Raw genomic sequence first — 13821 nt, 5'->3', positions numbered from 1 at the left:
ACTGTAAAAATTCAGCCCTACTGCATTTGTTTCTGCAATGATTATGATATATCTTTATTCGTCTCCTTTTGAACAAATTGTAAATTTATAGATACATCAGATCATGTATGATAATAATGCCACATATAAACAGGCGTTGTTCATACCCGGTATTGTAACCGTGATGCCAAACATTGTCTCTCACACAGTACTTCGTTTATTACACGTATGACATTTATCTATGAAAATTTGCCAGGAATCTTTTTTCAAAGAATTTATATTTCGATTCATGTCACCTGTATTCGACGGAAGATAAGAGAATTGTGTTGACATTTATCTGAATACGAGTGTTTGATGTTTCTTTGAATGATGCATTAAGACTGCTTCGTAGCTAGAACATCAAACACCTTTTGTTTTATTATTAGCTATTCTCGGTGACAACTCCCTTCTTTTTCTTATATACATATATAAACTGAAGCTAATCTGAAGCATTACAATAGCAATCACATAATGAGGATATGACCTCCCTCTATAGGAGTGAAATATTTGCACTGGTGCCATAGATCCACAATGTCGGACCGGGCCTATGCATGATAATTCCATGAGAATGCTAACTGTTTCTGGAGAAGTGATACCTTCACCCAGTCCTGGAACTGTTTGTATCCACAGTGGTCTCAGTTGCTCTCCGATCCTATAATGTACCCGTCCACCCTGACGTGAGTGCGCTGTTTCTCAGTAAACAAACCATTATCTACACTGACTTTATGATGTAGTTGCGTTTGTTCATTATATCATTTTGAACTGAGTTTTTAGTATGATTGAATTTAAGATATAAAAATGATGCGCTGTTAAGCGATAAGGCGCGTATCGCTCAAGTTATCTTGTTGCTCACGAACTCCAGTGAAACAAAGCCTAGTTTCAAAGTGAAAAATGTTGTCGTTTTTGCTATTTCTGTATTAACTCTGAAATCTACTTATCTCATAACTAACGGTGCTTTAGGGCTATTTCAGTGTTTCTTGTTTTACTGTTCTATGGAGCAGATTTAACCAAATCTTCAAAATGCATTAAACACTTTTTTGTCGTGCACTAGGCATTAGCGAGCTCAGTATGGAAACTGTCGTGTGAATGCTTCGCTCGTGTTAATATAGATACATATTCTAATAGACGCTGAAACTATACATGAATTTGAAATGAAGAAATTTTAGATTACTTTTTAACAGTATTAGAGTCTGGATCGAAGCCCCGGTGAGGATATGTCTTATCCGATACAATAACTCCCCGTTATTGGATATCGTTTTTGTCTGAGACAATATTAGAAAAAAGCAGAATTACTGGCTAGACTTGTCTCGGGCCTGGAGTAAAATCATGTCAATAGACTTCAGTTTCCTTATTGAGAGTCACTCAACCAATTAGAAATTAGAACAAGTATTTTCTGCATGCTGTAATGAAAACCGTCAAGTCAATCGGTCTAGACATGATTTAACTGGTTTGAATTCTCCAAAACAGGCAATGAGAAACTACATCACCGGCTATCTCACCAGGTGGCGTTGCGAACACTCAATCTTACGTTATCGAGATTAATTCATAATCGATCAACTTTGAGCTGAGTTTTTAGATTCCCTGAATCTGTAGCTCGATACAGTGGTTAAGCCAGAAACACGAAAACAAGAACAAATTCAATGTTCTTTGCTTTCTGAACCCTCAAAAATGGGTTTCTGTTGGAAAATTGTATTTTTACCGGTTTCATGGGTGATAAAAGGAAAACAAATTTTGGAATATTGGATTTCCATTTGCGTATTATGCTAATGTATTGCCAAATCAGATAATATGATCACAGCCAGTATGCACTATTTATGGTAACTGTGCTCTATTTCTTGTATGAATATGAACATTATAGGCCACTTCATTGTCCAGCTCGAGATTGTCAGCTCATAGAAATCATTGTATGAATTGGGAACCTTCAATGTTCTGTGACTGCAGTTATCTGAGTTGTCGTAGTCGGCTATTAGTGAACAAAGTGAAACCGAATGTCAGTTAGTCAGAACTATAGTCCGGAAATAGTCAACCACGCAATTGAGCATGGTTGCTCTAGAGATGAAATTTTTGGCGAAAAAAAATGAATTACTTTATTTTCACTCCAAGCATTTCTATAGACAGAGGATAACTGAATAAATTATTGACAAATACTTATAGAAAAATGAAAACTTACTAAATACCAAAGTTATTAACAATATACATAACCAGCTGGGCGTTATTGTCAGGTTGGCTGTGGAACTAGAAATCAGGGAAAATCTTGAAAGAATCGGTGAAATCTCTGGGAATTCGATAAATTTTGCCTGAAACCCGGAAAACTCAAACTTGTGGGCCCAGGGAATTAGGATATTCATAATTCATGCCCAAGCGTTTCTTTATCAATACATTATTTGTGAAAAATGGATAAATTTTAATATTTTCAACCAGGAAATTTCTCTATTCACCTGCGGCAGATTCATTCAGGGAATTTCGTGTGATATAACATGAAAATAATCAACGAAAACTTAGGGAATTTTTGGATGGGGGGAAAGTGACTACTGTATCCTGTAAAATGTTTTTCTGGCTCATTTAGTAACTGTGTGCATCGCTGCGTGAAGCACTGGGGGGTTTATCGTACCGTCACGAGAGGCAGGTTTGTTCGTTTGATGAGTTTTTTACGCGCGTCTTCTGTTTCTAGGATATCATCGAAGATGACGGTTCGAAGTTGGCGTGGGAGACGTTGAAAGTTCGTCACATCAAAGCCGGATCATTGAATAAATTGATAACTCATTTAGTGCAGGATAATGGATTAATTGATTCGACCCACGTCAATGTGTTCCTGGCTACTTACCGATCGTTCAGTTCTGTAGAACACGTTCTAGATGCCTTATTCAGAAGGTAAGAAATTAAATCAAAGTCAAAAGGAATTCGAATGATATTTAGATTCAATACGGCCGATACATTTAAATCGGATCAGTGTCTGTTTGATAAATGCCTAAATCCAAGGAAAATGTCCGGTTGGTTTTTTTTCTTCATTTTTATGGACTCATTAGATTCCATTTTCTTTGTTACTAACTTTCTTGCTTAACTGCTCATTAACACAGCTACGTAACACGCGAGTTGGGCGCTAAAATTTCGGACTAGATATTTTGTATGCGTGAACAGTGAGCTGGTCTCGATCTTGGTGAAATATCCTCCACCAATCCACGACTACAAGAATGAATTTATATCCTGAAGAAACATCAGTTGATATTCAAAGCGCGAACAAGCCGAATATTGCCTTAACGCAGCTTCCATTTAGATATATCAAAAATGTTCATTCATAAATCAGTAAGAAGCACCCACTCGAGTACGAACAACGGCACTTTCATCATCGTAAATAGATACAATGCGTGGGATCTCTACGAGCAACTCATGTTCCGATAGATAATTGAAGAATATCCTCAGATGAAACAATAGGATTATTACGTAGCTGTGATCGTATGAACGTTGTTGGCCCGAGTCAGATTAGGTTTGACCATCACGCTGGTGCCAAATGGGTCCGTGCCCGTTTGGTGAGGGCCAAATTAGGCCCGACCGAGCCTGTGTCGGGTTCTAGCTCGGATCTAAGGTTGATCTCACCTCACTTGCCACTGCATGGTTTCGATAGTATTTTAGGGAGGAGCCAGTGATGTATGTGTGAACGTATTCTCTCATTACGCACGGGCCAAATTTGACATGGGCCCGGTTCGGGCCAGTCTGACCCGTGTGATCGTGTGGCTAATGAGAATTTTGTTAAGCAGATGGGTTATATAACCATTTAACCCATCATTTAAAATACAGAAGACCTAGATGTCATTCCTGATGTATACGGGCAGATGTCCAAACAGAAAAGACTATTGGACTGTTCTTGCCAAAATCAGTGATCTGCAGCCAAAACCTATTACTGAATGGTGGCCTAATCAATGAAGGAACTTTTTTGCTTATGCTTCGTACATCAAAGGTAGAATATTCATCAGTTAAAACGTATATTCCCTATTCAAGCCATGTCACCATCAGAGAGCTCAGTCTCTGTATAGAGATGGGATATTGTGGAAATCAGCAGATAAGAGAAAATGACGGGAGGAAAAATGTGAATGGGGAACGAAAACAGAGACAGAAGGCATGCATGCCTTTAGTGGAGAATTCATATAAAGAGGAGAAACACATTTTGGATGATGTAGAAAAATCACTGATATACAATTCAATCTGCTCTTCTTTCTCTTCTATCTGCGCTTCTTCTTTGTTGAGATCATGTTTCCTTCCTGGACATATTCCATTCTCTCTGTCGTTCATCCCTCTAGTGGGTGTCATGTTTACGCACACATGTGTCCCTTCTCGTGTCCCTGCTCTCCAGTAACCAGTGTCCGACCAGTCAATTGCAATACGCTTCAAATTTAGAAAATTCTTTAAAATGCTCGGAAACATGTTTCTGTCTCCTGTTTCTGTGTTTCCCTGCATCCCGTGCTTGATTAACCTCACCTGCCACAGCATCGTTTTGAACGTATTTGAGTAACTGGTGAGTGATTCAGGTCAGCTGTCTCCGTGTGATCGCAGCCACAGCCTGTCATCTGCTGAACTACAGCCAATCTTCCTGAGTACCAGATTTCATCATCAACTTTATCTCTAGTGTCCACAGGCTATCAAAATTACTGTTAATTCTTTTTTAAAAACAATCATCCGGCATAGAATCAGCCGACAGTCTATGTGGCTACATCAGAAGTACAATGCGGTTAGTCTTTTAGAGATAAGGGATTTATGTTCCCTGATTTTCAAAGCACTTGAACTTTTTGTTTTATGTAGACCTCATACGTATACTTAAATCAGATATCGAAGTATTTGTAAGAAATGTCTGCCGCCTCGAATAAATACACGTTTGTCGGGCGAGAAACTTTTTTGGAAATATTCTATGGAGGCGGATCTAGGGAAAAATTGGCAGTCCTAAAGAAAAAGGCATTTGTCGGAAAAAGCAGCTGCGTGAAAGGTCATCTGAGGAGGCGCCGATAGAGTATGTTTGAAGAAGTGTCAAATTTACAGGTTTTTTTAACAATCTCTGTCTTGACGAAAAGGACCCTTTCAGGTTTTCATCTTGGCAGGGAACTTATGAGACTTGTACATCAAATATCAATCAAGTTCATCAAATATCAATCAAGGCCATCAAATTTTGCCCTTTTTTCATTTTGTCAACAAAGATAATTGGTGTATTTCAGTGTGATTGCTTTTGGGCATCAAAGTGCCTTTTTGAGATGTGACAAGCCCTTCAAAATTGGCATCTGGAATCGCCCCTAGGACAACTATTATAACAGAGGCAGGTGTCAGGACCCCTAAAACCACCCCCTAAATCTGCCCCCTGTTTTATCAGTTGTTGGGAACTCCTGTATAGACACTGAGCTGTCGACTTTTAAATGTTCATGATAAGATAATAAAACTGGTTCGATACGATAACATTGCAAGAAAGTGTCTGTGACAGATTGACGTCACAATCGTCTCTTGGCAAATTAGCAACTTCATTAACTGGAGACTTGTTAGTTATCGAATTTGCTGTAAACATAGTTCAATTTTCGCCTAATTTATGACTAAGACTTAATAACTGTTAATCTCTAACATTACCCCCTGGATTGTTAACGACGCCTTCCAAGTGCGCGAAGGGGAAGAGTTGTGAAAAGATTCCGGTCAAGATGTCGATGTTTAAAGTAAATAAAGTAAACGGTTAAATCAATTGAATTCTTAAATTCTTCAGGGAAAACAATGTGTATGTCAGGGAATAGTCAGGGAAAAAGCAAGTCGGTGGCCATCCTGTTCTAGATATTCAACCATCAACTCGAAGATGTGGCCTTTATTTATCAAATAAACTTATTTCATTTCAGGTATCGAAAACTTTCAGACGTCGAAATGAAGAATGAAATACGCGAAGCTCATCGCAAGTCGTATCGGGGCGTGATAAATATCTGGTTGGACTCGTACGCGGATGACTTCAGAGATCCGCCCCATTACGCCAGTTTGAATAAACTAATCGAGTTCGCTGTCAACGACTGCAAAGATGTCGACCTACGACACCGAGCCGAGCAACGACTTGAAAAATTCAAACGCGAAGAAAACATTCCGATGCGATGTAAGTTTTCACTCTAAAACCACTGGGACCCGTGTTTATATAGGTCACTGTTAGGACCTGTGTTTATATAGGTCACCGTTAGGACCCGTGTTTATATAGGTCACCGTTAGGACCCGTGTTTATATAGGTCACTGTTAGGACCCGTGTTTATATAGGTCACTGTTAGGACCCGTGTTTATATAGGTCACCGTTAGGACCTGACTTTATATAGGTCACTGTTAGGACCCGTGTTTATATAGGTCACCATTAGGACCTGTGTTTATATAGGTCACTGTTAGGACCTGTGTTTATATAGGTCACTGTTAGGACCTGTGTTTATATAGGTCACCGTTAGGACCTGTGTTTATATAGGTCACCGTTAGGACCCGTGTTTATATAGGTCACCGTTAGGACCCGTGTTTATATAGGTCACCGTTAGGACCTGTGTTTATATATGTCAGTTAAGCCGGATGTGGGTCAGCGTAAGGACTGCTTGCAACTCGTGATTCACTGCCACTGCCTGTGATGCTATAGCCCATCTTGGAGTAATCATATTACTCCAAGGACCCATCAACCTACGGTACTCATCCAGTCGTTATGAGTTGCACATGTTCTACTTTCTGCCGTATATTTTGACACATAACTATCTCTTTCAGTTGCTACTGAAATGCACTGTTGTTGTGACTGATGAGTCGCACTCTGTCACATCAATGTAAACTATTGGTTTAGTGCCAGATTAAGCCCTTGTCAAAAACATTTATGTCAAAAACATTTGTGTGATCGCGACTTGTATGTTGCTCATACACTTGTGAAATTGATGGATTTCAGCTCACTACAGAAGCGTTGCTGATGCCTCGTTTAATTAGCAGAATTTTTTAAAAAGTGTTTTTCGAAAATTGCGCAAATCACTTTATCAGAGAATTCATATCCCGCGAGACTAATTAAACTGTTTAGAAAAATAACCAATTATCAGGAAATAACGTCAATTCGTTTTAATTATCCAATGACAAATTGTCAAATTGTTGTACGAAGCAACAGTTGGTTGCTATGGTTACGAGGAGTGAATACGATCGACGGTGCGCAGTGACTCATAATACACTGGAGAAATAGCAAAATAAATAGAAGAAAAATTGAACGCGTTGTCGTCGCAGCAGGTTTCGTTTGATTGTTCGTTTGATTGGTATTTTATTGGTTTTTTAGGCATCGTATTATGTTTATATTGTAGTTTACACGCGGCCATAACAACTAATAAACGCACTATAATTCAACTATAAACGCAGCAGTGATGATATTTGATATTTATCATTTTAATTTTCTATATTTTTCAGATTCTGAAGTGAAATTTCATTTTTGTCCGAGTAACGATGCTGGAGGACACATACGAACGAGTTCTAATTGTTATGAATTCATGACTATTCCATACGAGGTCATGGCCGAACAACTTACTTATAAAGATGCTGTAAGTATTCTGACTATCAGAGTTCATCTGACAGATATCTGTTGAATTATCGTTGATTGTTGCATGTATTGCGTGTTACATCAGCAAAATTTGATGCTTGGAGTTAATCAAATTTTTGTGTTGTAACAAATTGATTTCCTCAATACATTCCACACTAGAGCTCATTAATAATCCGTGTAGCAGGGAACAAGCATTGTAATCAAGCAGATTGAACTTTATGAACTTTAGAAATCTCAGATTTGATTGAGCTAACGTCATTATCGATAGACCGTCTCGGGTAATTAAAACTTGAAACCTTGCTCGAATCATCATTTGATTAAGGTAATTTGTCAGTCTACGATTGATGAAATTACCGTTCAATCAGCTAGGTATATCACACCCTCTAACTAGACTCAATAGGACCAGAGATCCAGGGGCTACGTACATTTGCGGGTCATACTTATTTTCCGGGCAAAGAAAAGGGCATGCCAGCAGTCTCATTCTGAAACCCTTCCGGAATCTTTTACAAAATTAAGCCGTCGTTTACAGAAATTGCATTTAAGACAAAAAAAATGCTTTCAAATAAATGGAGCACTCAAAATTTTGAGCGACTTATGGAAGTCTCCGGTAAAACCTGTGGATCTGCCTCTCCACAACTTGTGTTCATTGACCTGCTGACAACACTGTATAAGTAGTCAAACCCGGATATCAATATCGTTAGAATTTAGAATTTCATAAAATAAGTGCCATCAACTGTGAAAGCATGAAATTTTATGGAATCACTTCACTGGAGACTTATTTATGAAGTGGTACGAGTTTATATGTGCGCGATAAAGTGTTTTCGACATTCTGTTTGATTTGACAACTAATGGCTCTTGTTATCATCAATACATCTTCAAATTTCATGAAATAACTTTCAGAAATAGCAGCCTCTTTTTATTAATCGGATAATGTATATTCTGACCCAAAAATACGGGGCACCCAGGGAGAAAAAATGAAGATATAATTGAGGTGGGAAATGGCTGTCAAGTACGTGATAGTTCATACGTGATAGTTCAAGAATTTATCTCTCATAGTTCGGGATTTTTTGGGCGATGGAACCTTAATCGAAGCAATTAGAAACGCGCTTTATCAGCAGAAACAATAAATGTGTTAATTTTTAAGGCATCGATTAACTTTCAAACAAGTTTTCTCGTCTAAATTTCTTTCAGGAGCTGTTCAGAAAAATAGTACCTCACCACTGTCTTGGCGGGGTTTGGTCGAAACGTATGAAACACAAAGATGCCGATACGAAGACGATTCTCGCGACAATCGACCAGTTTAACGCCGTATCGTATCGGGTCATATCTACTATACTTACAGTAACTAACAGTCATAAAGCGTCGCATCGAGCTAAAGCCATCACCAAGTGGATCGACATCGCAAGGGTTTGTAATCAAGAAATTGTGTACAATAATATTGTCGATGATGATACAGAAGACTCGGCTTGCCCTCCAGAGACCTTGGACCATTTCTTGATTCACAGAAATAGTGAATAAATTGTAACATCCCACATAAACCAAGAAATATTTCTATCTGCAGCAGATTCGCTCGGGGAATTTTTCCTTTCACCTGCTGCAGATTCACTGAGGGAATTTTGTGTTATGAAATGGAATATTCAGGGACTAAGACAGGGATTTTGTAAATGGGGCGGAAAGTGGCCTCTTAGGTATCTGTGGGATTATTGCCAGTGCTCGAGGCAGAATATCAATAAGATATCTATCTAAATAGCCAGACGATTTTCTATGATATCTAGAAGACCTTTAAACCGTCGAATTCTCCGGATGAATTTCATCAGACGACACTGATCCCGATAAATAATGGGGCTTTATTGCGCATGAATATTTGATTGGTTCAATAATTTCGCTGGCTCGTTTGGAGAGATGAAGACTCTTCAGAGCGTTATAGCCAACGAGTGGAGTGCTTGCAACCGGTTTGATTGACTCTTAAATCAGCCGATTTAATTACGCAATCGCCGTCTGCGCGCGCGGTGAGGAGGAGACATTTTACAGATGGATGACATTTAAATTAGTAGCGATTTAGATTTAGATTCACTCAATAAAGTAAAGATAATACTGATCAGTGTCTGGCCATCCACTCATTCATAAGAGTCCCATATTCAGACTCCATTGACTCCTTGACGCTGATTCACTCAGGGAATTTCGTGTCAAAACATGGAAAAATTAGGGAATTTGTAGTCGGAAAGTGGCCTCCCTGATAATGAATATAGGCACCTCAACCGAGGTTTTATGTATTACCCGGTATGTACACAGTGGGAGGACTGCTTTTAATGTTTGGTCTCAACATTTTCAGGAACTTCGAGAGCTGAAGAACTTCTCATCTTTAAACGCAATAGTCAGCGGGTTACAATCGAACCCGATTTATCGGTTGAAGAAAACATGGTCTCTAGTCCCGAAGTAAGTGAGAATTTTAAATGAAAAATTTTCTAAGTTTCTAAGATTTGATACTTGAGTGCATTTTTGAAAGTTCTAGTCTAGTATCTAGCCTTTGTTCCTGAAGATAAGATTGTCAAAAACCTTTCTTTGTTTTCATACTGTTCGAGTTTCATAAAGAGTCTTCTTTTTCAGAGAATATCAAGTGTTATTTGATGAATTATCGGCGATATTTTCCGAGGATAACAATCAAATCAGCTGCCGAACACTTCTCATGAAAGTATGTAGAGATAAACCCCCATCAACTTTCTAGAGTAGACCACTAAAGTACACACGTATGTATCTAAGTATTTCATTATGTATTTTAATAGGAAGGTACAGCAAAATTTGCGAATGCTTCTGAAGGTAGTGGTACGTTGAGGTTACGACGTAAAGGTTCTCAAAGAAGGAAATCATGGTATGATTTGGTGAGTAATGAAATGATTTTCATCAGCTACAAAACTTCCCGGTGCCATTCTCACTAAAATCATCATGGTTATTACAGTACACTGACCCTGATACCCTAAACGAAAGCATTAAAACATTCATATTTCATGGTTATTAAACAGCATGTTTATAAAATATTCTTATTTCAGGGTCAAATACAAGGAACGGTGCCGTATTTAGGGACGTTTTTACGTGATCTCACTTATCTCGATACAGCAATACCGGATTATACGGAAAATGGGCTGATTAATTTCGATAAGAAAAAGAAAGAGTTTGAGATAATCGCGATGATTAAGTTGTTGAAATCGGCAGCTGGAACGTACAGCATTCAGCCGGATCCACGGTTTCACGAATGGTTCGATTCAATAGCTGTGTTCAATGAGAAAGAAAGGTAATCATAATGAAATGTGATAGAAACGTGCTACATTCTGATCAGCTTAATTTCATCTTATCAAAAGTAGGCTATTTATGCAGTTTGATCGTACTTAACCCTTTGAAACTTACGGTAATGTGCACACTGACCCTAGGCTCCCAGCTAAAAATCTGCATGTGATAAAACAATCTCTAAATTCAACCAATAACCCAACTATATATGCAAGTATTTCAATTTCCAATCTTAAGGTCAAACCCCTGTTTCACTGCCGGCAGATGTGGTTGATTTGTTAGGGACACCAAATCAAATCTACCAAATTATCAAGATATAGCTGGAGATTTACTGTACTTCAGGTCTTAATTGATATGTGCAGGCAAATATGTCGTAATACCAGTATATTCAAGCTTATCGTTATTATTTTGCAGTCATGAGTTATCGTGTCAACTGGAATCCCTTTCTTTGAAGAAAAAACCAAGGTGAGTACAGAGGCTCAAATTGAATATATTTGTCGACAGATTTATGTGGCCTTTGCAGATGCAGTAGTACAGTCAAATTCACTGAAGTCGTTACATCTCAAGTCAATTTTGGAGTCCCATTTACTACTCAACTAAGTTGGATAAGTCGTCGATGCAATGAACAATATCAACTGTGATGACTTCTATGATTTTGACTGAATGGGATACCAGCACTCACTAGATGGCACCACAAAGCACTGGGTCATTCGTAGTGAAAATCAATTCATTTTCGATGAAATTTGAACTTGAATTTTAAGGCTTCCAAATCTAAAAATTATCGAACAAGTTGTCATCAAAAAGATACGATATCTCACTCAATGTTTGGTATGAATTTCACTGAAAATTAATGAGAAAATGAAGAAGAAATTAAAATTGAAGCGTGGTAACCTAGTGCTATTAGCGAACCTGGGGGAATCCTTACCTGCCACAGTAGAATTGCTGGTGCCCCATTGATTTATAAAGGCTTGTCACATCTAATTTCTGTCGGTAATTTTTTTTTGGGAAATTCGATGAATTGAATAAAACCTTGCGTAATCGTGTTCATTCAGTTGGGTATTGCTGATATTAAGATGCTGCTGGTACGTATTTCTGAACGCACTATAGAGATCTTGCACATGTGATGTTATGGTTTATTTATGAAGCCGTGTTGGTCGGAAAACTCGTGTCATCCCCACTAGTTTTTGGATTCACTCTGCCTTACACAGTTTATTGCTCATATCATTCCCAAACCTACCCGGTAAAATGAAGATTCTCAGTAGACCCCGCGTTACTCAGTTAACCTCTCAAGCTGGGGTATTATACTAAGATTTATTTTACTGGGGCTGGTTTTATAAACTGGTATTAAACGTATCCCGATATGTTGACGTGAAAAACACAAATGGCTGCAAGATCTCTATACTGTAAAACACTGCGGAGAAAAATCTTGTTGCCTGTTCATCATTTCTCATCAGTAACACATATGTACATACGTGACAATTCAAAACAGTTAATTTCTCATCGTTAAAACGTGTTTTAAACAAGTCTTTCTCATATATTTTCGAAAAAAATCATTCTTCATTTTCGTTGAAAAAAGGGAGAGCACTGTTGTATATAAATGTACACTTTGACGTACACGATAAATTGGTAAATGTTTTAGAATTAACTACAACCACTATCATCATCATCACAATCATTGATTATCCTCCCATTTGCAGGAATCATAGATTTTCTACATTCGTCTTATTTCGGAAAAAATTTGCCACACAAGAGAGAACAATCTTGATAATATATCATCTGGTTTGAATCCCTGCGAATGGTAGAGATATTTCTTCATCGCATGAATGAATTGAATATATTTATATATTTCTCAAAAATGAATTTAGCTTCACTGAAATTTATACGTACATATTTCGTGAGAAGATAGTTTTAGCTTCATTGATGTCTCTGTAAATTCAGCGCAAAAGCCATTATTCATCCAAGAATCAATTCTTCATGGTGAAATTCTTTCTAATTCTACTGTCAGATTATTTTGTTTTAACTTATGTGTAACTGATTATGTGCATTTTCTAACACACTGAAGAATAACTTATTCATACTCGAGACAAATGCTTTGACGCATCGATAGCATCCGAGTTCTCGAAACATGCCTAATGCTCCTTGCCTCACTGCCTAAAGACCAGCTCATAAAATGCTATTCTTGCTTGCAGAAGCTTTCATTAGGAAGAACTGTAAAATAAACACCAATTTGATGTTTTCAAGTCTATAGCTCATACAGCATGATAAACATGAAACGGAAACATTTTTCTATTTTGTTTGCTGACTCTGTCGAGTGCTCCGAAACAAGAAACATTATTTAGTAAAACTGTTTTTCAATTTTTAATTGCTCTGCATGTCTATGAACACAAGAAACACAGACACAACCAATCAGTTTCTTGTTTCACTGCTGTCATAGAGTGGGTGAACTAAACATGACGTGAACACAATCTGTTTCTTGTTTCAATGTTTCTTTTGCTGTGTACTTGCTAGGCTTAACCTGGAAAGCTGTTGAGAATAAAAAGTAAATGGATGTTGCAGTGTATGTTACATTAGAAACTCTGACAAGTAAATTCTTATGTCTTACTACTATTTGGATCAGCCCTTATGTTAGAGTATATTCGGTTGATCCTAAGATTATGCAATAGTCGTAAAGGTCAAATGTCTGATAATGATCAATTTGATTGGAAGAATTTATTTCAGGATCCTCATCAGTTTCGAATTCTATTCTTTTATCTTGTAGTTTTCTATCGTTGTCGCGGAGATCGTCAGCTGAGAACTTGTCGGTGCCATCATCGCCGTATGGATCAGACGATAGGATGAGTTTAAGCAGTACGAACTCAAGTTCTCCGTCACCTAAAGTTAAACGACCAGTAAGTCTACCAGGGTATACCTTAACACGTTCGCAGCCGACTACGAGTGTACTCGTATTTCTATTGACCTCTTTTTTACCAATACAAACATTA

The 13821-nt window shown here is 37.9% G+C and overlaps 1 protein-coding gene across 4 annotated transcripts in view; it reads left to right on the top strand.

Annotated features, from left to right (window-relative positions):
- The window catches only part of LOC141908187 (ral guanine nucleotide dissociation stimulator-like 1), a 30956-nt gene that overhangs the window by 12708 nt on the left and 4427 nt on the right, over positions 1–13821 (top strand). For 3 of the 4 annotated variants that reach the window (XM_074798087.1, XM_074798086.1, XM_074798089.1), the window contains exons 3-13: positions 2690–2889; positions 5877–6121; positions 7429–7559; positions 8750–8965; positions 9891–9994; positions 10166–10250; positions 10342–10437; positions 10606–10847; positions 11255–11305; positions 11893–11922; positions 13599–13728. In XM_074798087.1, coding sequence (XP_074654188.1) covers positions 2690–2889; positions 5877–6121; positions 7429–7559; positions 8750–8965; positions 9891–9994; positions 10166–10250; positions 10342–10437; positions 10606–10847; positions 11255–11305; positions 11893–11922; positions 13599–13728 — 1530 coding nt within the window. The remainder of the gene's footprint in view (positions 1–2689; positions 2890–5876; positions 6122–7428; positions 7560–8749; positions 8966–9890; positions 9995–10165; positions 10251–10341; positions 10438–10605; positions 10848–11254; positions 11306–11892; positions 11923–13598; positions 13729–13821) is intronic. The other variant, XM_074798088.1, reaches the window with a different exon arrangement.

Source organism: Tubulanus polymorphus, chromosome 7, assembly GCF_964204645.1.
Source record: "Tubulanus polymorphus chromosome 7, tnTubPoly1.2, whole genome shotgun sequence".
Taxonomy (NCBI): Eukaryota; Metazoa; Nemertea; class Palaeonemertea; order Tubulaniformes; family Tubulanidae; genus Tubulanus; species Tubulanus polymorphus.
This window is presented reverse-complemented; position numbering and strand designations above follow the sequence as displayed.